This window comes from Ambystoma mexicanum, chromosome 13 (assembly GCF_040938575.1).
Source record: "Ambystoma mexicanum isolate Mex_15411 chromosome 13, UKY_AmexF1_1, whole genome shotgun sequence".
Lineage (NCBI taxonomy): Eukaryota > Metazoa > Chordata > Amphibia > Caudata > Ambystomatidae > Ambystoma > Ambystoma mexicanum.
Window position 1 is genome coordinate 167,177,381 of NC_090938.1, and position 25,620 is coordinate 167,203,000.

The 25,620-nt window shown below is 44.8% G+C and overlaps 1 protein-coding gene across 2 annotated transcripts in view; it reads left to right on the forward strand.

Annotated features, from left to right (window-relative positions):
* The window catches only part of LOC138520101 (maestro heat-like repeat-containing protein family member 1), a 758,658-nt gene that overhangs the window by 355,928 nt on the left and 377,110 nt on the right, over positions 1 to 25,620 (forward strand). For both annotated transcript variants that reach the window (XM_069632611.1, XM_069632612.1), the window contains exons 8-10: positions 5,103 to 5,257; positions 7,044 to 7,184; positions 25,433 to 25,525. In XM_069632611.1, the coding sequence (XP_069488712.1) occupies positions 5,103 to 5,257; positions 7,044 to 7,184; positions 25,433 to 25,525 (389 nt within the window). The remainder of the gene's footprint in view (positions 1 to 5,102; positions 5,258 to 7,043; positions 7,185 to 25,432; positions 25,526 to 25,620) is intronic.

The following is a 25,620-nucleotide window of genomic DNA, read 5'->3' on the forward strand; positions in this document are numbered from 1 at the left end:
AATAGTGTAGATGCCGTTGAAAGCAAAACATGGCATAAAGAGGAAAGATTACAGATGGCGATACCAGTCCCTGAGTAGGGTATTTTACCAGTTTATGTGCGGTTGAATAGAGGAGAGTAGAACAAGTGGGGGATGGATAAGGTAAGGGACATTTTAATAGAGTCAGTGACTACTGCACAGATCATAACTCAGCTCGATGTTGTGGGACCTAAGCTCAGCATCACATGGGTACAATTTAATTTGTGATAATGCCTGGAGAAGGCAGGTTGTGTAGAGTGCCAATTGAGAGATAGGGGGGGGGGGTTGTGATTCCCTTGCACTTCTACATAGTAATGCATGTGAATGTTATGCTAGAGGTTTCTTTCTGTCTTCCTTTTGCCACATTGTGCAGCCTTTTAGATCCTTCACTCCTTTTTATACAGGTTGCTAAGTGCTTGGCCTTAGTAACCAATCAACCAATCAACATTCTGTTTCGTAGTCTTTCATTTCTAAATGTTCATCCTCAGAAATGACCCAACCGGTGTGCTTTCTAATCGGATTTAGAGTGCCAACTGAGGAGGCACCACCATAACATTGATCCTCGTCTGATGTTGACCTCACTCTTGAATATTACTCTTTCTTTTCGCTGTACTGATTTTTAAAGCCATAGAATGTAGACCCTTCATGGCCTAGTGTAAAGATTATGTTATGCTTAGATGGTAGTATTCGTACTGCGTATGGCTGCCATTAGTGTGCTCTTTAGGCACTGTGGTGGATCTGGAAAAGAGGAGGGTGAGTTTTGTTAGTGTGGAGAAGAGGAATATGGAAGATGTGTTGCTTGTGTGTTGTTGCTTGGGGAGCAGAAGTGCCCTGGGCTCAGTGTGCAGGGCTGTTTCTAGGTGTCCTTTTTTCAAAAGCCTTGAGGTATTTATGCCTAGAGGGGAGCCTTGTTTGCTCATGGTGCTAGAATGCATCGGCCACGACTGTGTTATATAAGATGAGCTTAGAGGTGTAGTCTTCTGATGATTGATGTCTGTTGGGGGGGTTATTCAGTTGCTGTGTGTGTCAGTAACCTGGTTGGGATGGGAATTGGGTGTTTGAGCGTAGAGGTTAAAAATGTTAAGAGGGTTCTGGTAGGACATTTGCAGCATCAATCTGGTGTGGTCATGGCTATTGTGCAGAGTCGTGGTTTTGGGTGGGGGTCAGTTATTGCAATCCCAAGAGGTAATAGTCAAGATGTTATGGACTTATGGTAAGTACTATAGTACATGAAAGGAACTTTCTCCTGAATTTAAATGGGTAACTGGCTAAAAGGTCTCTACCAAAAAATGATGTCTGTAGGCTACATAAATATTTAAAACTCTTATTCATCTGCTACAACGTTCCATGAGTTCATTGGAACTATTTGGGATTGCTTCTCTCAGGTTCTTGCAAGAACAGGTGTGTTTTTGACACTGTAACGCTGCATCTGGACATCTCTCCAGGATGTTATTAGAAATGACAGGCTCTGTTAGATTCATATCTGTAAGAATTTGAATTTAACTCCAGTGCTGATGTCCTGCTCATCTTGCAGGGGAACTCTCGCAGTTGGATATCTGGAGGTAAGAGACTGAGGAGCAAAGAGCTTGCAGAAGGTAGACATTTAAAAAAACTCTTGCAAGAGTATCCCCTGGGAGGAATAAGAAATTAGTCATCTCCCAATCTCCTGCTGCCAATTCTACTACTCAGTTTACAGGCTGAATAACAAAGAGGCGGGGCAGGGGAAAGCCGGTTGCCAGTCAAAGGATCGAATCTAAAGGGTCGACAGGTCAAAGGATCGACACCAAAGGGTCGACAGGTCAAAGGATCGAATTTTTTTTTTCACATTTTTTTTTTGGGGGGTCCCCCGTCAACCCCCTTTTTTTGCTAAAAACCAATTTTTTCCCCTAAACGAAAACCTAAAACAATACATATATTTAAAAAAAAAAACGATCCTTTGACCTGTCGACCCTTTGGTGTCGATCCTCTGACCTGTCGACCCTTTAGATTCGATCCTTTGACTAGAGAAGCAGTATTTTAGTGGTAAAGAACCGCAAAATAATTTTTGACATATTTTGTATACAGTTTGTCTGCAAAAGACATGTCTCTCTTGATAAAATGATGCATGCAGATTTTCTCGGTATGAGAATTCACTGCCTCTAAGATTATGTAAATCAACAACATGGGATGCAGTAATTAATGTGTCCTGGTTTCTTCCTAGGGTATGGACTAAGCGATTTCAGTATTTATGGCATGCTGCCGCAATAACATTTTGTACAAAAAAATCAAGGCAAATTTAAAAGACTGTCAATGAACAATAATAAGAAGTGTGCCCGAGGTAGAAAAAAAAAGAAACATAGGGGACATTGTGGAGAAAAGCCTTTGCCTGGCTCTCAGGAAGGTTCAGATCGAGAGTAATATGGAGATGAGACTTGAAGAGGCTACATAGGATGCAGATATAAGAATGGGACCACACAATCGATTGCATCACCGTTAGCTGTGTAAACGGCAACCCACCAGAGTAGCTATGATGGACTAGAGAACTGAGCCAGAGAATTAAGAAAAAGGCATCACCAGACCAGCCCTCTTGGAGCCCATGTGTGATCTATATATTTAGAGAGAACTCCCCAGGATATTCTGGTAATCCCAACGTCCTCACCAAATTAGGCAATATGTATGAACATGCCCACATATACATGCTTCTTAATCCAGTTTGTCACATTCACACCTGCCTCTCCAAACATGTGTGCAGACATTTAATCAGGTCATTCAATGGAATATTTTCCTCCCAGCCACAAGCAAACATCTGATGTACAAAAACAGCTGTTCTTCCTAAAAATTATAAACTTTGGATAATGCATTCAGTGATTTGATGTTTCATATGTTGACACGATTGCACCAATGTGATATATGTCTTCTCTTATTTTTTTCCATAGACCTTGTTTACCTTCCTTTTTGCATTATTGTGCATTCTATGACGTGGGATCCTTTTTATCGCTCATTTGCAAGTTTTTTTATTAGTCAAAGTACTGTTCAAGTAGGATCTTGTTATTGCATTGCTAATTCATTTGGCTCCCTTTGTGCCTATTCTTGCATGCAACGTTTTTTTTAATACCTTTTGGGAAAGGAATACCTGTTCATTCAGGAAAAAGAAGTATTGACATTTAGAATTTGTCTATAAAGAAGTAAGTTTCTTTCTTCTCAAGGACGTTGTTTATTTAGCACGTATATGCTATTACTGAAAAATAAAATCTTATTGTTCTCTCAATGACAATTTTTTGGTCACCTTTGAATTGCAAATATCTGTGTGTTTGTTACTCATGTTTCTTTCCTCAAATCGTTTTTTTACTTTAGTGATTTTCTTTGAATACTGAAGTGATATTTCTAGGGGCATTTCCTTGACTGAATAGCTTGCTTGTGGTGATTGATTACCTATTAAAGGTTAATTGGTACTAATTATAGATTACATAATCTGCTCCACAGCATCATAATCTCCACCTTCAAAACCACCAAGTCTTGCTCCAATAAAACAAACCCCTTAAATTGGAGGGTAATCCCTGTTAATGTTACCATTCACAATACTTATATATGATAGATATAATTGCAGCATTGTTTTTTTTATTTGTCATGTGTTCAATTTAAATTGTCTGCAGTATAGGTAGATCCAATCGATTCTAGTTAAAAGTTTCTCAACCAAACAATGCAATTTGGAAATTTACTCGAGGAAAATAATGCTCAGGAAATAAAAAAGTCTCCAAGGCACTGGAATATCTAAACCAGGCATTCAAGACTGAATTCACAAACATCCAATCATGTTTGAGCGCCATCCTTGAGGCAATCCATGAGCTTGTGGCACAAAGTGAATGCTGTCATTTCAACACTCATGGCCAACATTTCCTTTTGCTGAAATTCACAAATCAACTATATGAAAGTTGTGTCACTTTCTGTGCAAACACCATTGCTTGTACATTTATTCCAAAGTTGTCATCCAAGGGCCTCAGTCAGTTGAAGTGTGAATTGGAAACTTAATAATAAATGGTCTCCAGGCTATTTTTCTGGTTCCTCAGTTTCTTGGTACTTTGTTGAAAATCACGAGTTCATGTATAAGTTAGGAGAACATTATGAATGAATTTGCTGATCGGTCATAAGGTTCATTACTGTCCCTGGGGCTACATATAGCGAAACTAAACCTGAATAGATAATAAAACTGCCAGAGAAAATCTAACCTGTCGGATTATATCCCCCGGTGGTATACTTATATAGTGCAACAGGTCACCCAACTATGCATCTATACTCATCTCTATTCATTGTTTGATCTGTTATTTAAAAATGAAAAAAATGAAACAGACATGCAGTTTGCCCAGGATGCAATGACAATGCATGCAAGGCTATCACATATTTATAATTGTTCACTTTCAAGACCCCATAGATCTTTTCGCTAAACAATGTTACTACAACTAAAAGAGACGCTCACAGTACAAGCAAGAGCACTGCTCTGGAATGAAGAGACATGCATTCCTATTCATGGTCCACAAAATAATTTTTCACAAATTACCTAAAATCAGTCTGCGTTCACACAATGACAACCCTTTCTAGTGAAACGTTTCCATGCAAGAAAAGCAAAGTATGTACATGCGCTCAGCCTGATGCAGATGTATTAAAAACCATGGGAATGCGCTGAAGAACCATAGTCACGGGTAAGCAACTTTTTTCATCCCACCTCATTATTACCTTTCTGATGCCGTCGCAATACTAGCTTTGCTAAATGGTATTACTAAGGTCTTACATGCAAGGGACTGCTCCTTCTGTTAAGTCATTACAACGTGACCTGCACTCATATGTGTTCTTGGGATGCACTAAAACTAGTTCTCAACCTCCCACATGATCATAACGTGCAAAGTTATGATCCTTGCTTGGAAATTTGAATTAAATAACAATTGACAATTTAATGCATTTCCTCACAAATGACTGTAGTGAATTTTGTTATGGCTCTCTGCTTGCATCCAGCTAAGGATTGGTTTGAGTCACATTAAAAAGCTTTAAACATACACTTTATTTGAAGATACTAAATCCAAATGACTATGTTAATTTTGTTTTTATTTTAGTGATCCTCAAATTCAGTATTGGAGCACTCAAGTATTTCAAAGCCGTAAAGATAGCAGACGAGGAACCGGTCATTTCAGAGGAGACCACTGAAAAATACATATATGAGGCTTTTGAAGTGCTTTTTTACAACTGGCTTGGGAATACAACTTTAGAGGTAAGGGCTTTCTAAGATGGAAGGTCTTGCGACAGAACTTCAACATTTCTAATCCTAAGAAATCCTTTTGGAAAGTATCAGAAGAACAGTGTTGCAGCCTAGAATTTGGAGCTGAGAGTAAATGTACCAAATGCTTCATGATTCATCTAGCTCACAATGTGAAAGGTTTGAACTGTGTAGTGGGATGAGGATGGTGTGAGTATTTTTCTTTGTTTATAGATATGAAGGTTTTGTATCAGTTGTTCACCACTTTTCAAAATGTTCTATCAATTCTCTGTTCAACATCAGATCAGGGGCCAGATTACAGAAACTTTGCATCGGTGCAAGTGCAAAGTTGCACGGTATTAGCACTAGGGCAAAGTTTGCCCTACTTTTAAATACACTGGGACACATTAGAAAACTGTTGCACCATGACAAGTGCAGTTTGACATATTAAAAGCAGCATGGCAAAAATTGCCCTAGTGCAAAAAAGATACATTTTTTATGCATTTTTGCATCAGGGCAAACTTTGCCCTAGTGCTAATACCATTCCGTATTAGCACTAAGGCAAACTTTGCCCTGGTGCACAAATGCAGTAGAAATGCATCTTTTTTGCACTAGGACAATTTCTGCCCTGGTGCTTTTAATATGCCAAACTGCCCTTGTCATGGAGCATTTGTTTTCTAGTGTATGCCAGTGTTTTAAAAATTGGGCAAACGTTGCCCTAGTGCTAATAGGGCGCAACTTTGCCCTTGCATTGGCGCAAAGTTTCTGTAATCTGGCCCCTGGTCTTCCAACTTCTCAGTCTTAGTAGCGCGTTTTGCTATTGACCCCCCTTAGCCAATTAGAGTGCATTCAATTCCTCCAGCCATATCCTGTGCTTCAGACATTCAGGAGAACTGCAGTACTATTTTGACAGCAAAGAAAAAGAGTACTTTCCAATTTGCACAGGAAAGAGTGGATAAATATAAATGTATCTTTTCTAAAAATAAAAAAAATCTATTAAATTGAATATTTGATTTACATTGATTACAATTCTAAACTCAATGTTTTGGTTATTATGGAGAAGAATGTTTTCAAGTCCAACATCTCTGTTAACCTCAATTAAAGGTTCTCAGATAAATTTATATTTATTAAATATATGGATACATATATTAGTATTTGAAGTGTATTAGCTAACTGTTCTTTTCATTTCATTTAAAATAATTATAATATCAAAATCACCTGGCTTACTGATCTTATTTGTTCAATGTTCGACAGCCTCATAGACCATGGCAATGATCATTATTTGTTGGGAGAATTGTTCTCCCAAACCTTTGCCATTGACTCTACCTTAAGCCATAACCTGGCATGGGCAATTATCCCTCGTTAATGAACACTCTCCACTTCTATAATGCTTAATTCAATCTCATTAGCAGCTTATGCTAGTTTTTGTATTTGAAGTTCTACTAGGCTACCCTTCTAAGCAGAAATGCCAGGGAACTGTTCCTGCACCAATGTTCCAGTTCATGCTAATCGGGATCTGAAATGTCCTTTCGTCTGGGCTGGAACAATGACCCTCAAGACACCTGTGTAGAAACTGCATATAGAACCCCGACACATTACAAGATGGAAATCAAAGACAGAAATAATAAACAAATGGAATATCCTTTTTTTAACCGTCTATAAATTGGTGTTTGCTACGGGTGGCACAATAAATTGTGACCGGCCAATAAGAGTCTAATCATATATCAGTCATAAAAGAAAAGATACTTTTTAAGTGTTAATTTGAGATTTGATTGCTAATCACTGCTCTTTTTAATCACAGGGTAAGAGGATAATTCTGAAAACGGTTGGAATCATGAGCTTCCTAATTGCGCAATCTACATTTGAAGAGCATTTTCCATGCATAATACAAAGGCTTATTAGCCAATATCGAAGTAATGTACAGCCCAGGTTCATTTCTCAGGTGAGATATCAACGTTCTCTTTGTCGGTATCCTTCTCCGAAGAATGTCTCTCAGTATCAGGGCTCATTGCAGATGACTCCTATTACTCCTTATGAACCTAAAGAAGCCAGCTCGGCAGCCTATAGTAGGCTGTGACCAGTGGTGGACTGGCCTACAGGGAACTCTGGAGAAATCCTGCTGGACCTCTGCAACATCGGCCTCCTTTGAGTGGGATGAAGTAAATCATTTGTTACAATGTTTCCAGTGTATGCTAATATGTAGCCACTTTGAAAATAAATTAAATAGCCACTTCTGGTTCCCAGTCCAGCCCTGGCTGTGACATTGCCAAGAAACAGTGTCCACCCGGCCTCGAATACAGGCTTCTTTCGTCACATCCATCAATTGAGAGATTGGTGGGACTGTGCTTCATTACGAGTTCTGCGGTGCAGTTGGACAGTGTCAGTCATTTTGTTATTGCCATTTTTTGGGTGGTAATAGGATTAGCACTGCATTTACAGAGCTCCTGAATTCTGTGTGTGACCTTAAAGTGGACGATCTACCACCAGAATTATTCTGAATATAAATCATCTACTGAAAGGCCAAAAGTTGGCAGAATTACAGAAGCAGAATTACCGCACCATAAATAGGGATTAACATTTCCATGTCACTGTTAGTAATCCTATGGTATATCAATTGGACTGGGTGGGTTTAAAGCTAATAGAGTTTGATGGCAATCAGGTGGATTTACCACTGCATTACTTCCAAACTCATAATGAGACCCCATATCATTTTCTTCCTTGCCCCCTAACAGGGAGAGCAAAAAACTTGATTCGTCCACTAAATGTTTTTCGCTTCATACTGACTTGCTTCGAGGGCTGCTAATGCTACCTGCGTCCTAGGCCAAGTACCCATGTGGTCTGTATCGCCAAAGGCGGCAGAGAATTTTTTGACTGAAGAGATGAAGGAGAGTTCCACACTGTAGTAGGTCAATGTAATGATGCTGCACCACCAATCTTTGAGTCATGACTTGACAGGGCCAATTGTTTTGCTGATGGGATGAGTATTGATTCAGACCTGTGGATGTAAACTACAGGATACTCTCCTGAAGTCCAATCAAACGTGTTTCTTACAAAGGCTGATGATCTCTTGCAGAGGTTCCAGCCCTCCAAGGCAATGGCAAAGTCCAAAGCTCATGCTTTTTGATTAATCTCTTTTTCACAACATGGCAGGAGTCAGGTCCCCACTGGCAAGCAACCACACTGACACCCCACCCTGCCAAGGAAGAGGTAAAGGAGCCAATGTGAGGGTGTAGCCACCTCTGCTGTCCCTGCAGCAGCTCCCAGTTTCAAGCCATGGTTAACTGGACTTCCCTCATTTGATTACAGTAGTATCAAGTTTGGCCCTGTTCATACATGAGTGGCATCACACCACCACTGGCGCTTGGGCATTGCAGGAGATACCTCAAGGTGACTGCATCCGTTCTCTTCAACACCTGCCTATCCATTCTCATTTCAGCCATACTGCCTCCAGGATTTCTCCTATTGTACAAGGTATGTGAGCTTCTGAGAAAGGGTGGCATTGAGTTGGTGCCTCGTTCATAGAGAGTAAAGGGCTGGTAATCCATTTGCTCTCTGTTCTGAAGACAAAAAAGAGTCCTGCTTCCCATTGTGACTCTGATGAAACTATTTAACTTGTAATTGTGAAAGGACAAGTTCAAGATGCTCCCCTTGGTCCAGATCATAGAGACCCTCAACTGCAGGTCTGGTCATGTCCCTGCACCTCCACCAGGCCTACTTGCATGTTCCAATTCATCTCCAACACAGGAAGTAAGTGAGGTTATTGGTTGGAAACTCACATTACCAGTTTTAAATTCTGTCATTTTGTCTTTCATTGACACCCAGGGTCTTCAACAAACAGCTAGCAGTGATACTGGCTCCTCTCAGGAGGGATGAGATTTAATCTTCCCCTACCTGGAAAATTGGCGTATTCAAGTCCACACCCATGATCTTTTGTCAGCACATTAGTACTTCAGACACAATCACAAATTGAGCTTCTCCCTGAATGCAGTCCCTTTGGTTCATTGGAGCAGTCTTTGGACATCCCCATGGAAAGGGCTTTCCCTCTTTAGGATTAGGTAGTGAACATCCTTCAGATGATGAAGGTCTTTCAGTCCAAGAGGCTGGTTCTGGCCTCTGCCTTTCTGCTTCTTCGGATCCTCATGGCCTTTCTATATGCAGATGGTGTTGCATGAGATCTCTCCAGTAGCTACTTCAGAGTCAGTGTTCTCAATTCCAGGGCTGCATGGCAGACCTTTTCAGGTCCTGGATGCTGTGTATCTATATCTCCTGTGGTGGGCCCTGTGAGACAACTTGCAGAGAGAGGCATTGCATCAGTCACCCGGCCCTAAATGACAGTGGTCACTGGAGGCTCCTTGAAGGGCTGGGGAGATCCCAGGCAAGCTCTTACAGTGATTGGACTCTAGGCTCCAACAGACGCTCTGAAACACATTCATTTTCTAGAGTTGGAGGCTCTCAGGATGAACCTGGTTGTCTTCCTCCCATCTGGGTAACATACATCACAGTGGCCTTCAACTTCATCAACAAATAGGGTAATTTGGATTCAGTGCCTTTGTGCAGGGAAGCAATGTGATTGTGGCTCTGTGCTCTGAAGAACTATGCGTCCGACATTGGTCCATCTTTCCGGGACAGAGAACAGAGTGGATTCTCTGAGCAGAGAGAGCTTATGTGAATGGGAGCCCTCCAAGGAAGCTCTAGAGGGGATCTTCACATCCCAGGGAGCTCCTCAATTGGACATCTTTGCTAGCAGTGTGTACAGGAAGTGCAAGTTGTACTACTTGAAAGCAAGCGTCCCCAAACAGCACGGTCCTCCCCGCAATGAGAGACAATGAAGGACTCTCCCAAAATGGGAATAAGGCCAAGACAGAGTGCGGGTGAGCGTAAATGGGAGTTTATCAATCAGAATAGGGCATGCAAAGAACTCTGCAAACTCCGAGAGCGCTCTGTCTGACAATAGCAAAGACAGGCGTATATATTTACAAAAAACGTCATAAGAACCTACACACTATAGGGGGCACAAGTTCAAGGGGATTGGGTGGCGACGACTAACTATAGGTGCTGCTGTGATGTGGTTGGCTGTGGCTGGAAGACGTCACTGGTCAGCCTCGTGGGTTGGGCTGGGCCTGGCAGGGTGGCAGAGTTCATCCGGGCGGTGTTGTTGTGCCATTGCGGCCAGTGGCAGAGATGAATGTCTTCTCCTGACTTATTTGCCCTAGGCCATGCACACCGCAGTCATTCAATCGGTTAAATATTATCTTCTTTAGTAAATCTTCCAATAGGTTATACTACAGGTTAATGCAACACAGGAGGAATGCACCTTGTGAGGGGTCTGGATGTAATACGTCAGGACATGGTTACCAGTGTCCTGTTGACCGGGGCCATAGGTCGAGGGGCTAAGTCAGGGCCTGGGACGGGCGGTACAGGCCTTTCTGTCTTGTTAGAAGTTGTTATGGATGTTCCGCTGTGTGTTGTCAAAGTGTTGGGTGTCCTGATTGCACAGGGCCATAAGTCTGAGATGGTCCGGTGGGTTGCGAGGTTTACGAGGGGGCGCGTGTGTTCAGGCAGAGGTTTACTGCTGTGCTGTAAATAATGCAGGTGGCGGGTGGCGGCCTTGGGTGCTACAGAGGGGGTTTACAAGTCTTTGAAGCGGCTCCAGTCTGGTTGGGGGAGGTAAAGCAGCGCGGCGCGGTCTCTGCTCTCATGCCTTGGCAGCCTTCGCAGGGTGGGAGGGGGAATGGCCTTGCACGTATTTCACAAAGGTATCTCCCTCGTGTGTTGCCGATTTAGGTAAAAACATCACAAACATTTGAACACTCTATAATACTTATTGTAAGCAATACAAAACATGCATTTAAGCTTTGCTGGATGTGTCTCGATTATACCCAGTCTGAGTACCGTATTCGTACATTATGTCTTAACAGCTACAGTATTTTAGTTACATGCATATACATTAACAGTAAATGAGGTAGTAGTCGGGTTGGTGGAGTACATAGAAAATGACCCGCCATTGTACGTGACGGTGGTGGCACATAAGGGGCTTAGACATACACACATACCGAGTACATTCTCGCGCATCCTTCAGATGAGTCCATAGTATAGTTACATTTGTCTTCTCGTGTACTCTAGCAGCATTAGCTTGGTTATGGCGCAAAACCATGGAGGGTAGGCTTCCCAGTGATACACGTAACAACCAGATCCTTGGAGCGCTCCTTTATTATTAGCGTCCAACTGCAATGGGGTGGGCTCGCCATTGCTTATATCATGGAAGCATGCTTTCTTATGTTTATACATTCTACAGGCTTTTGTAATATAAGAGGGTTTGTGGAAGAAAGCATACTTTGCGAGTGGTCTTAACATATATATATATATATATATAAAGACTGTCTGCCATCTGATGACCATTTTACCGTTCTTTTCATTGTCCAGGCCTGCTGGCTGGGTCATGCTGGGAGCGATGGTACACTGCGGGAGGTGAACTGTTACAATGTTAGTGTATTATGCTAGCTCATGTCCATCTTGTTCGTGGGAACGTGCTCGCAGCGGATCTGCCAGGGTGCTGCGGCAACAAGGATGACTGAGACTCTCCAAGGGTGGGGGCCGCGCTACAGTGCGCTGAGCTCACACCATTTTTACCAGACAAAATGGTTTCTGGGCCTAGCTAAATTTTCAATACGTGTAGGCAAGCAATACGTGTGGGCAATCAATACGTGTGGGCAATGTCTCCAGTGGGTGAACCCTCCACCACCTGGGCCCGGGTGGCATGAGGGGACGCCCAATGAGCCCTTGTCCTCACCTGGGGAGAAAACGCAGGCGAGAGGGGTCTCCTGGACCAGTCCTCCCCTACATTTCCCCCCTTTCGTTACTTAAGTAACGAATTCTTTAAATCTTCTACCCTCCTACATTCTGCCTCGTCCATCACCGCCTCATCCCATGCAGGAGTTCCTTTGATGGGCATCCATGCTCTGCACACCCCCCTTAAGCTCTCACCTCTCCGGGCGTATTCATCTGGGGTACACATTAGATATATGCATCCACCATCTCCCTCCAAATCTACCCAAACTTCCTCGTACCATTCTAGTATACGGGGCTCTTTGATGGTGGTGTGCCACAGCTTATCTACAATATCCTTATCGTGGTACATAGGCACCAGTTGGTACCTGGGTGAGTTATCTATCCCTGTTTGTACTTGTGCTTCTTGCATCGTTTTTATTGTACCGTGTGAGTTGCCCATTGTCACAATCATCATTGCACCATTTGGTACTGCGTTAGCACAAACTCGAAGACCCACCTGGCACAGGCAAAAAAGCAAAAGGAGGAACACAACAGCTGGTATTAAAAATTTCACAGTCGTTCCAAGCCATGAGGGAACCCAGGAGAAGATGTTGTCGAACCATGTACTCTCTTCTGCTCCACCTTCCATTTTCATTTTTTCTCCTAGGTTGTGGACTGCATCGATCACATGGGACAGGGAGCCATTCTCTGCGTCTTCAGAAGGTACGAAAGTGCAGCAGGCACTTCCTATTTTTCGGCAAACCCCGCTGTCCATCGCCGTCAACAGGTCCAGGACATACCTGTTTTGCATGGTCATTAGTCGTAAAGCTCTTAGTTCCACCTTTATTATGTTGAATCCTTCTTCAGTGTCGTTTGCCAGCTGAATCAATTCCCAGCGGGTTATCTGGAGCCATTTTGCGTTTGCCCTTGCTTGGACACTTGAGACGAGCGAGGCAAAAAATGTTTCTGCTGAGCTGAATAATCGATATTTGTCTGGGATCTGAGCCAATAGTTCTGATGATGCCTTTGATATGTAATTTGATGCTCGTCTGCTACGGGTCAACACCTCTCCCTTGCTTCCGGAAGACAGGACATACATTTGTGGCTCTGCAGTTGGTTGGGCCCCACTCTGTTGTAGGCGTTCCTGTGCCTTTTTGCTCCCATCGATGTGACTTTCTGGTATCACCATTAGTGCCGAGTGCAGAGTGGCCATTGAGCAGCTGCCACTCCATGACGGGGGGAGGTGTAGGTATGCCTGGTTGCCGCATACCCAGTACGTGTCCATAAGGGCCGCAGTCCCTTTTCTTAGATCTGGGATGGTGAGGGTCTTGTTACAGTTCTTGTTTGTTCCCATAGAGGTCTTCCCTTCTCCTTTGAAACACAGTTCATAGTCCATTTCGCTCTGTAGTTTGAAGGGTTTTTCGATGGCGGTCACCCAAGTTAGTTTTGAAATGTGTTCTTTCCATACTGGTGTGCATGTTTCTTCTATCCACTGCAATTTCTCCGGTGCCACACCTCTCAGTGCTTCCGCTTTGCACACTACTTCTTCATCCTTCCGCTTGTTATCTGAAAAAAGTGTCCCTTCAATTACAAAAAATGGTTCTTTCAGGCATACCACCCCTGCCGGTTTTGGGTAGCACGTTTTCTCGTTCTGCAGCATTTGAAAAGTCACTTCATGTGCCTGGAAGGTGTTCTTAATCCTGCACAACGTGAGATGAAGGAGACATTGGGCATCTATGATTGGCAACTCTTTGGGTAATAATACCTTGGGTGTACCTGATGCGTGAGGGATGAGGGAGCAGACATAACAGCTCTCGTTTGTTGTTTGTTTAGCTGTGGCGCTCATATCTGCATACCACTTATTTGTTTGGTGGGGGTGTCGTGGGTCTTCCATCTTATCCAGACCTAACCCATAGTACTCATCATACTTCCTCCTCCCTGCTTCCCTCTTCCGTCTGTTGTTCTTGTTCCTCATGTACTTCCCAATTCCCTGGGCAAGTGACAAACTAGACCCCCCTTTCTCATTCCCGTCCCCCTTGGCCCATGCATCATATAATATTTCGTGTACCTTTTCCTCTTCCTCCCTGACGTTATCTGGCAGGTTGTTTTTTAGGATGGGGGCAGGCTGGCTGGTGGGGGTGTTATACAACCATGATATGGCAGACGGGTTTCGGTCATTTAAACTGCGGGCATTGTAATTAGATGCCCCTGGTGGAGACACTGTATTGTTCTGTATTCCACCCTGTGGCTTTTTCCTTTGTAAGATGACAGCACTGGATGGTGTGGTATGATAACCCCATACAAGTTTAGTTCCGTCCCATATCAAAAAATCACCTTCCCTAGTATTAACACTCGCAGTTGTATTGGATCCAGTAGTGCTGTTAATCCCAGTGCTGTTAATCCCTCCCCCCTCGTTCATCTCGATAGAGATGAACGCTACAAACCAATATGTAACCAGGCCAAACATTAACATAAAAAACAGTGTGATGCATACAGATAATCCACACTCATACGAATATCTGCATCTTTCATGTACTAATTCTCTCATTCTGCTAATTCTATCCGTTGCAGGCTGCCCGTTAAATGCCATGGAAGCTCCTGTTTGAGATATAAAAGTGCATTAAGTACATACATGTAAACATTTTGCTAGCACCATCAGTGCCAAAATATATATATATATATATATATATATATATATGTTTAACAGGAAATGGGGGCGGGTAGGGATGCGGGGAGGGGTATTCACAGACAAGGGTGTAAATAGGTCATAATATTATCACTTCATCAATTACATATAATTCAACACGATAAGAGGTAATAAAGGTTTTTTTTTTCATTTTTTTTTTCAGTACATAACAATCCACGTATCCTTATCAGTTATTCTCCCATTCGAGTCCAGTACTAACACACACACACAAGTTAATATTCAGACATTTTGCTCAGTTGCATCGTTTGCTGTTGTCTGTGCCTCCTCATCTACCTCCTCTTGCACATTGCTATATGCCTTCCGTACATCAGTCAAGTGCACCCAGTACCTCAAGCCCTTTACCTTCACTGCCGTGGGCGTGCAGAATATGACCTCGTATGGGCCATGGAATCGTGGTGCATTCCACCGACGTACAAAACTTCTGACATAAATTGAGTCGCCTGGCATTAGCTGTAGCTGTTGCTCTGGCTCCGTGACAGATCCTGTTACGTTCCCCTCCTCTCTAGTGAAGGGTGGGGAGAGTTGCTTTGATATCGCGCGCGCTGCCCTTGTTAATTTCTTTAAATAGTCTGTGAATTCATCTCCCAATATTGCTGCACTTCTGTGAGCATCTGAGTGTTCGCGCAGTGGAGAGTGTGCTGTGTTCATTCGTCTCCCAGTCACGATCTCGTGTGGGGACAAATGGTGGTCTTTGCTTGGCTGATTTCGTAATTCAAATAGTGCAAGGGGTAGACAATAAATCCAATTCTTTTTCAATGTGAAGCATAGTTTCGACAACCTGCCCTTTAACAGTCCGTTCATCTTTTCCACTACGCCATTACTTTGAGGGTGATAAATCGAACACAATTTATGTTTTATTCCCAATAATGTAGTAACTTCCTTGAAAAGCTCATTCACAAAATGAGTGCCGTTGTCTGAGCGAATCACGTCACAAATTCCCCAGCGCGGGAACACTTCCCTTACTAGGAACTTGGCGGCGCTCTTGGCATCAGGTCGTGCACAGGGTCCAGCTTCCACCACCTTGAAAATGGGCACACAACCACGATCATGTACCGTGCGCCATTACACCTTTCCCCCATGTCTGCGTAGTCTATATGCAGTTCTCTGAATGGGCCAATGGGTTTGGGAATTGTTCCCCGGAGCGTGCGTAATGTCATTCCTGAATTGTATATTTGGCATGTTGTACATTCCATTGCTAATCGAGACACGTGCTCCTGGAGACAGGGCACGAACCATTCTTCCTGTATCTCTGCTGCGATGTGCTGCTTGGTATTATGTGCAGGGAAGTGTAGCTGTTGAAATGCAACTTCTAGTAACTGTAGAGGCATTACCACTTTCCCTGAGTTACTCTGCCGCCATAGTAGGTCTGTTCCCGACTGGCTGCACCCCCGTTTTGTCCACGTCAATTTTTCCTCTGCACTAGCTCCTTCCTGCAATTCTAGTATTTGTGATATGGACATCATGTTATACCCTTCTGGGGGCTCTTCGGTTGTCTTGTTCTTAAGCATGTACTCACCTGTGTCATATTTCTGAAAATAGGAAGCCTCCTTGGCGGCAGCGTCCGCTGCCGCGTTCCCCAAAGACACAGCATCTGTGTTTGATGTATGGGCTTGGCACTTCACTATTGCTACTGCAGTAGGGTTTTGTAGGGCCTCAATTAACTCTTTTAACAATTCTGCATGCTGTACTGGTGTTCCATCTGCCCGTCTGAATCCCCGACGCCCCCATCTTGCTAGACCTCCATGTACTGTCGTCGTCATGTAAGCTGAGTCTGTGTATATTGTCACTGCACAACCCTTTGCTGCATGTAGTGCTTCTATGAGCGCAATCAGTTCTGCTGCCTGTGCAGAGTAGTGTGACGGGAGGCGGTACTGTACTAGTGTTTCATACTCACCGTCTTCTAGCCTTACTACTGCCATGCCAACGTGTTTTTCTCCTGTGTCCATATCAATTGATGCAGACCCATCCACAAAGTACACTTCCCCCTCGCTTAGAGCGTTCTCACACACCACTGTGTCCTCCCCTCCTTCTCCTGTGTAGGTTGCGCAATCGTGGTTCTGCATATCCTCTAATGTGCACGCTTCTGTAATGAATGTGGCGGGGTTCACTGTGTTACATCTCACTATATGGATGTTGGCGCTGGATAATATAATCTCGTAGGCTGTTGCCCGCTGTGTGGTCAGTGTGCTTTTTGATCTCTCAAGTATTGCAAATAATGAATGTTCCACAAACAATGTTACAGGGAAACCCATTACTATTGTGGCACTTTTCTCAATCGCGAACGCGGCTGCAGCGAGTGATTGCTCGCACGCGAAATGGCCTTGCATCACGGCGTCCAAAGTACCACTATAGTAGGCTAATGGCTTGTGTCCTAAGGACGTTTTTTGTGTCAATACTGCTGTCATGAGTGTTCCCTTGCAGTGTGAGAATAGGTAAAATTTGCGTCCATAATCAGGGTTTGCTAGTACTGGAGCGCTTGAGATTAGCTCTTTCAATGATTGAAACGATGTGCTCATTTCGTCTGACCATTCTATTTTTTTGTTCTCATGTTGTGCTTCCTTGAGTGCTTGTAGGAGGGGCCTCGTGTATGCTGCATAATCTAATATCCATGCTCGGCAATAGTTGCACATCCCCAAGAATTTCTGCATGTCTTTCACTGTTGTGGGTTCACCTACTGATCTTATTGCCTCTACCCTGTCGGGAATTATTCTTTTTCCATCTTTTGATATGAGCTGTCCCAGGTATAAGACCTCAGTCAGGCAGTACTGTAGCTTTTCCTTGTCTACCTTGTATCCCTTGTTGGCCAGTAGAGTCAGGAGTGTTGTTGAATCTTTTCTACATGTTGCTTCGTCTTGTGCACACACTAATAAATCATCTACATACTGAATAATTGTGCTCTCAACTGATAGATTTCCCAAGTCTTCATGCAATATGCGGTTGAATATGCTCGGGCTCTCACAGTATCCCTGCGGTAGTCTGCAGTGTTCATATCTCCTCCCCCCCAATGTGAAGGCTGTAAGGTATCTACTCTCTTCAGCCAGGGGTATTGAGAAAAATGCGTTTTTCAAGTCCACTACTGTGAAATGTGATGCCACCTTCGGAATGCTGCATAGTATCGATGCAGGGTTCGGGACTAGAGGGAACTCTTTCTGAATTACATCATTGAGGGGGCGTAAGTCCTGTATCATCCTGCAAGATCCCCCTTTCGCTTTTTTTATTGGATAAATACATGTGTTACATGGGGAGTTTGAAGGCACTATTATCCCTTGTGCTAATAGTGCATTTATTGTTTCTTTTATCCCTTCTTCAGCTTCACGGGACAATGGATAGTGTTTGACTCGGGGTAAGATTGCTCCTTGCTTTAGTTTTATTATCACAGGTTGTACTCCGTGCAACAGCCCTACATCATGGGGGCCTGTTGTCCATAAATTGTTTGGTACGAGCCTCATGTCGTCATCAAAAAATGGCGGTGGTGTTCCTACCATTGCCATCAACTGGACGGGGATCTCCCTGGCTTGGATCAAAATCTCACAGGGCATCGCTATTTCCATTACTATTTCACCATCCCCTTCTGTATCTGAAAAAAGATCCTCATCTGTTACCTCGCGTAGGGCGAGGTTGGCGTTTGTACACAGCACTGTGCGCCACTCACATCCTTCTCCGTCTACCCCAATCACAGCGATCCTTTTCGCTGATACCTGTACAGCGTGCAAATCCAATGACACCACTGATCCTGGTGCTGCGTTGGGACATACTATGGGGCGGAAGAGGAATTCCGCTGGAATCCTCCAGTCCATGCTTCTTAGCTCTGGAATTATGAGGGCCAAGATTTTTAGCCCTGCAATGAACATCTCCTCATCTTGTGGCAGCCCTCGTATTTCCTGTGTGGTTGTGTAGGCGTGCACTACCAGCATCGCACGCAAGGGACATATTCCGGGTGTAGAACACACTATTCCTCTCTCGGTGAATGATATGGTCATGTTAAGTTTACTCAGGAGGTCCCTCCCTAATAAATTTACTGGTGAGTTTTCATAGTATAGTAAGGGTGCCTTTACGGTTTTACCCCCCACTGTTACATCCAATGTTTCTGTGTAAGGAACTTCAATTACAGCCCCAGAGAACCCCTGCGTCTCTAACTTCCTGTTAGATAACGGGAATCGGCCCTCTCTGACACATGATTTCTCCGCTCCCGAATCAACCATGAATATGAATTGCTTGTCTCCTATCTGCGCCCCTACCAATGGTTCCTCTGCTGCACTGTAGGTGGTGGATAGAACTGGACACGCAAGTTTTCTCTGTGGGCTGTCCTATGCGGGGTGTCTCATTGCCCCCCCTTCACTAAATATATTTCCGGAAACCACTGACATACCGTTGTAAGGTGCTGGCGCGGGGGCCCCGTTTACATGTACTGCGAAAGGGTTACCTGGCGTATATTGCACGCTGTCATTGTTTTGTGGGTGGTTCTGTGTTCTGTACTGGGGTCCCTGTTGCTGGCCCGTGTTACCCTGGCCTGGGTCTCTCAGTTGCTGTTGTCCCATCGGAAGGCCATATGGGCTTCCCGGGTGGGGATGGCCATACTGTTCTACCTCCTGGAACCCGTTGTTTTGTCTACTTCTGCACTCCCTGGAGTAATGTCCCCATCGTCCACAGTTCCAGCAACTCCCCTGGGGGCCCCTGGGACCCTGCCATCCATTTCCTCCCATTCCCCGTACCCCTGTGGTCCACCTCCTCTTCGGCCCCTGTACCCACCTCGTCCCCCTCGAGGGGTCCACTCTTGCCACTGCGGACCTCCACCTTGCTCCTGCTCGTTCCACTGCCGCTGTCCTGTTCCCGCCCAATTAGTTGCCACCCTTCCTTGTATTGCTATCAGCCCCTCCTCCTCATCATTTCCCTCTCTGCTGTGTGGGAGCGCGGCTACTGCTGCTGCAACCTTCACTAACTTTGTCTGTACTAACTTCGCCTCGTCTGCCAATCTTTTCTGCGCCGCCTCCTTCTCCCTTTCCTTGATTCGTTTACAATGGTGTACTATTATGCTCTGAATTTCTGGCCATCCCTTTGCTTCAATACCTGCTATCTTGTCAAGCGCCTTCTGCACTTCTTTTGGGAGCCCTCTTTTTATAATGAAGTAAAATAAAGATGTTGATTGATACCAGGGCGTGCCCGTTTCTGCTCTCCACATCTCTTGGACCCGAAAAATGTAATCCATAGCCTCCTCCCCGTCATTCATTGTACACTGCATCACTGACTGTAAGTCCGGTGTGTCTGGGAATGTTTCGCGTAAGGCATCCCACACCCTGGCACGCACTGTGTTAAAGGAGGCCCCATCATGGCGGTCACAGTCTAATGTTACTCCCGGGAAACCGGCTTTAACCCACACTCTTTCAGCCTGATCGCCCTCTGCTGATACGAGCAAACTTTTCACATCTCCTATAGCTAGGGGTACCCCAGCAGTATGTTTCTCAAAGGCATATATCCACTTACTTGCCCCTCCTGATAACGGGGGCAATAGCTTTAATAAATTGGCTTTATCCATCTGTGCCCATGGGATATAGTTAGGCCTCCCTCCTCCCCTATGTATCAATGGGAGCTGTAGTCTTCCTTTCGTCGTTGCATCCGGACCCGTTTTGGCTGCTGATGTTCCCAGTGATGCCATCTTCCCCACTCTGTTCCTCAGTCGCCCCGTCCACTCATCATCCAGTGTTCTCATTGAACATGTACCTTCCTCCCCTTCGCTTCCCCCTCCTATTGCCATACTCAACCTGTCGCTTTCTTCTAACTCCTCTCTTATGTCACATAGTAATTCCTCTCTAATTCCCCCAAGCCTTTCTTCGTTACCAACATCTTCCTCCCGGGTCCCTACTTCTATTATTCGCGTTGGTTCTTCCTCAATCCTAAACAGGATCTCGCCCTTTTTCCACCCCTCTTCGGGCTTTCTGCTTTCACCTGATGCTCTAGACGTACGCCCTGGACTAGTTGCATCCAGTGCTGTTCGTTCGCATATGTCTTTTATCCTTGAGAGCTCATCTTTTGCTATCGACAGTCTTGATTCTAGATCATCTGTGAGTTTCTCTATGTCTACTCTTTGTGTGCCTGCCTGGGCTCGCTCCCTCGTGCTTTCATATGGCGGAGGTGCCGTGGGCCGGTGGGGTGTAGTAGCTGTCGGGGGAGGTACGTAAGTGGGGTCACTGTACCCCTCTGCGGGCACAGGCTTGTTTAATATCGGGTACAAACGTATTATCTCTACTGGTGGCGCTACGCTTGACACTTCTTTGACATCTTTCTGTATTAGTAGTGGGTTGTCTGTGGTGGATGGGAGATCAGTATTTAGTGCTGGTGTTTTAGGCGGTGGTATCTCTTCAAATAACCTCCAAAGATCTAATATTTCCCTCCTATTTTGCAACTGCTTTCCTTTGTATCTTAGAAAAATGCATGTGGCTACCGTATCCAGAACACTTTTATCAAATGACCCTCCCTCGGGCCAAATCTGAGGTAACCCCTCCCCCTTTAGCTCGGTCACCCATTGGTCGTGATATTTTTTAATCCGCTCCGCGTACCCCGGGAGATTCTTACAAATATGTGATAAGGGTGTTTCCGCCCCCATCTCTGTGCCTTCCTAGTACAGGTGTGTCTCCGTGTGTTTGCAACTACAATGTAAATGTAGTATCAATATTATTCTTTCGTACTTTACTTCACATTCAATATTGGGCTCCTTTGGGTTCTCCCCTTCCCCTTTATTATACAATACAAAACTGACTGTACACAGTCTCTACTGTGTTCTCTTTGGGGGGCACATACAAGAGCAACACATCATTTATTTTGAAAACTTCAGTCCAGAAATCATAAGGTACCCGCTCATTTATCCGGTCACACTTACCATGACCATTTAACTATTATACATTTATAGTCGCTTCACGCATTCGCAACATCAGATTGTCTTCTGACACATACGAGGTGCACACACCTCTTGGTACCACTCAATTCACCATTCAAGCTGCCCTCCCTTTCCTCCCTGGCCGGCTGTCCCTGTCCGTCTTATTTGAATCTATGGATGCGCATGTATATAAATGTTAGCCTGTTCTCCCCCCCTTCCAGTAGAACTCCTTTTCTCCTTTTTTTTTTTTTTTTTTTTTTTCCTTTTCCCCTAAATTCGTGGTAATCTCACTTTTTATTCTCCCCCTACCCCTAAAGAAAAGAAAAGAAAGAAGTAATAGCGATCACTAATATATTCTCAGTGCCCCCTTTTGCTGAACACTTTTATATCATATTCCACTTCTTCATATATTCCCAGTACTAGTCAAGATAGCACTATGCGGCGCCGCCTTCCACCCCCTTTCGGAGCTAGGTTCCCGTCACTTTTATCTCTTATTCACCTCGTAATCCTAATGGCCATATGCAAAGAAAAAAGCAAAGAAAGTTTAAGATGATCTTTAGTAGATCTGCGTACCCCTTCTTCGTTACCTGTCCTACACTTCTCTCCCCGCTCCCCTTACAATCGCTCGCACTCAGTACTCACGTGCCCGTCTTGAACCGATAGTCTCCGAAACTGGGTCCGTCCAGGCAGTGTCGCCGTCAGCTCAACAGTCAGCCCCGGCTCCGGCGAGCGGTACTCAAAGGGGATTTTTCAACCGGGATCCCGTACCCTCTCTCTATTGAGTGCGCACTTCTTAGTGTACCGGTCGCCGTTGGCGGGCAGCCTCCCGGAGCCGGCTCACCGTGCGTATCCCTTTCCGACCGGAGATTCTCGTGCCAAAAGGGGACGGTTATGAGGAGTTAGGAAGAAATAAAAATCACGCTATCGGGGTCACCACTGAAAGCAAGCGTCCCCAAACAGCACGGTCCTCCCCGCAATGAGAGACAATGAAGGACTCTCCCAAAATGGGAATAAGGCCAAGACAGAGTGCGGGTGAGCGTAAATGGGAGTTTATCAATCAGAATAGGGCATGCAAAGAACTCTGCAAACTCCGAGAGCGCTCTGTCTGACAATAGCAAAGACAGGCGTATATATTTACAAAAAACGTCATAAGAACCTACACACTATAGGGGGCACAAGTTCAAGGGGATTGGGTGGCGACGACTAACTATAGATGCTGCTGTGATGTGGTTGGCTGTGGCTGGAAGACGTCACTGGTCAGCCTCGTGGGTTGGGCTGGGCCTGGCAGGGTGGCAGAGTTCATCCGGGCGGTGTTGTTGTGCCATCGCGGCCAGTGGCAGAGATGAATGTCTTCTCCTGACTTATTTGCCCTAGGCCATGCACACCGCAGTCATTCAATCGGTTCAATATTATCTTCTTTAGTAAATCTTCCAATAGGTTATACTACAGGTTAATGCAACACAGGAGGAATGCACCTTGTGAGGGGTCTGGATGTAATACGTCAGGACATGGTTACCAGTGTCCTGTTGACCGGGGCCATAGGTCGAGGGGCTAAGCTTCAGGGCCTGGGACGGGCGGTACAGGCCTTTCTGTCTTGTTAGAAGTTGTTATGGATGTTCCGCTGTGTGTTGTCAAAGTGTTGGGTGTCCTGATTGCACAGGGCCATAAGTCTGAGATGGTCCGGTGGGTTGCGAGGTTTACGAGGGGGCGCGTGTGTTCAGGCAGAGGTTTACTGCTGTGCTGTAAATAATGCAGGTGGCGGGTGGCGGCCTTGGGTGCTACAGAGGGGGTTTACAAGTCTTTGAAGCGGCTCCAGTCTGGTTGGGGGAGGTAAAGCAGCGCGGCGCGGTCTCTGCTCTCATGCCTTGGCAGCCTTCGCAGGGCGGTAGGGGGAATGGCCTTGCACGTATTTCACAAAGGTATCTCCCTCGTGTGTTGCCGATTTAGGTAAAAACATCACAAACATTTGAACACTCTATAATACTTATTGTAAGCAATACAAAACATGCATTTAAGCTTTGCTGGATGTGTCTCGATTATACCCAGTCTGAGCACCGTATTCGTACATTATGTCTTAACAGCTACAGTATTTTAGTTACATGCATATACATTTACAGTAAATGAGATAGTAGTCGGGTTGGTGGAGTACATAGAAAATGACCCGCCATTGTACGTGACGGTGGTGGCACATAAGGGGCTTAGACATACACACATACCGAGTACATTCTCGCGCATCCTTCACATGAGTCCATAGTATAGTTACATTCGTCTTCTCGTGTACTCTAGCAGCATTAGCTTGGTTATGGCGCAAAACCATGGAGGGTAGGCTTCCCAGTGATACACGTAACAACCAGATCCTTGGAGCGCTCCTTTATTATTAGCGTCCAACTGCAATGGGGTGGGCTCGCCATTGCTTATATCATGGAAGCATGCTTTCTTATGTTTATACATTCTACAGGCTTTTGTAATATAAGAGGGTTTGTGGAAGAAAGCATACTTTGCGAGTGGTCTTAACATATATATATATATATATAAAGACTGTCTGCCATCTGATGACCATTTTACCGTTCTTTTCATTGTCCAGGCCTGCTGGCCGGGTCATGCTGGGAGCGATGGTACACTGCGGGAGGTGAACTGTTACAATGTTAGTGTATTATGCTAGCTCATGTCCGTCTTGTTCGTGGGAACGTGCTCGCAGCGGATCTGCCAGGGTGCTGCGGCAACAAGGATGACTGAGACTCTCCAAGGGTGGGGCCGCGCTACAGTGCGCTGAGCTCACACCATTTTTACCAGACAAAATGGTTTCTGGGCCTAGCTAAATTTTCAATACGTGTAGGCAAGCAATACGTGTGGGCAATCAATACGTGTGGGCAATGTCTCCAGTGGGTGAACCCTCCACCACCTGGGCCCGGGTGGCATGAGGGGACGCCCAATGAGCCCTTGTCCTCACCTGGGGAGAAAACGCAGGCGAGAGGGGTCTCCTGTTGCTCGAACTGCTGTGCCATGTTCGAGGCCAGGTTCTGATACAAATTTAAAGTCATAACAGTTCCAGCAAGTCGTCCTGAGCATCATTTATTTGGCGGCGCCGCAGTGCCTGGATCAGTGGGGTAGGGTGCATGATTTTTATTACTTTCATACCTCAAGTATATTTTATAGCCGTAAGTAGGCCCGCCATAGGTCTTTGGATACCTAATATGTTTGATTCAGGTACAATGAGAATCCATCCAAAATCGGCGTTTCCATCAACCATGTTTCTTGTAGAAACACAATATCATACAGGTCGAATTCAATGTCTCCTTCCCTAAACAGGTGCTTGTGTCCCCTTGTGTTCCTACTTCCCAGGGCCAAGCGAGGGGCAAGTAAGTTATCCTTAAACGTTTGGCATTATTGCTTGTGCAGTGTAATTGCCAAAGCCCCCGCAATCCAGCTCCAATCTTCTTCACTTCTCCATTAAGATTCTATTGCAAATTAGGAATCTATTCGAGGAAGCAGTCCCTTAGAAGTCCAAATGACCTCTCAGAGATGTTCTTTCCGCGGGATTAGTCCTTCCTCCCACATATTCAGCATCACCTTGATACAGACCCGTGCCAAGCCCCTGGGTGTCCAAAAATGTTTCCACGGTTGGTTAGCATTGGAGAGAAACTGTCTAATATGAGGAATCTATTGGAGGAAGGACTGCTCCCATCAGAAAGACCATTACCCAAAGGTAAATAATTTATTCTCAATCCCTGCGCATGGTGTGAAGTTATATTGTTAACAAGATTCCTTCTTTCATTCGCGCATGAGTAAAGTGACCCACTCAGATCTAAATATTTTTTCTGTTTCCATCATTGATTCTGAACAGTGCATGAACAACGTGTTGAATGTAATCACCAACAATGGGACAAAAACTCTGGAATATAAGAGCTGGCCTGTGATTTTGCAGCTTTTCTCCCAGGTAAGGACTCTTATTCATCAATTTGTTGCAACACCACGAAAAATATGGGCATCATTAGGGGCCCGGCAGTAGGACTCTATGGGAATGGGGACCAT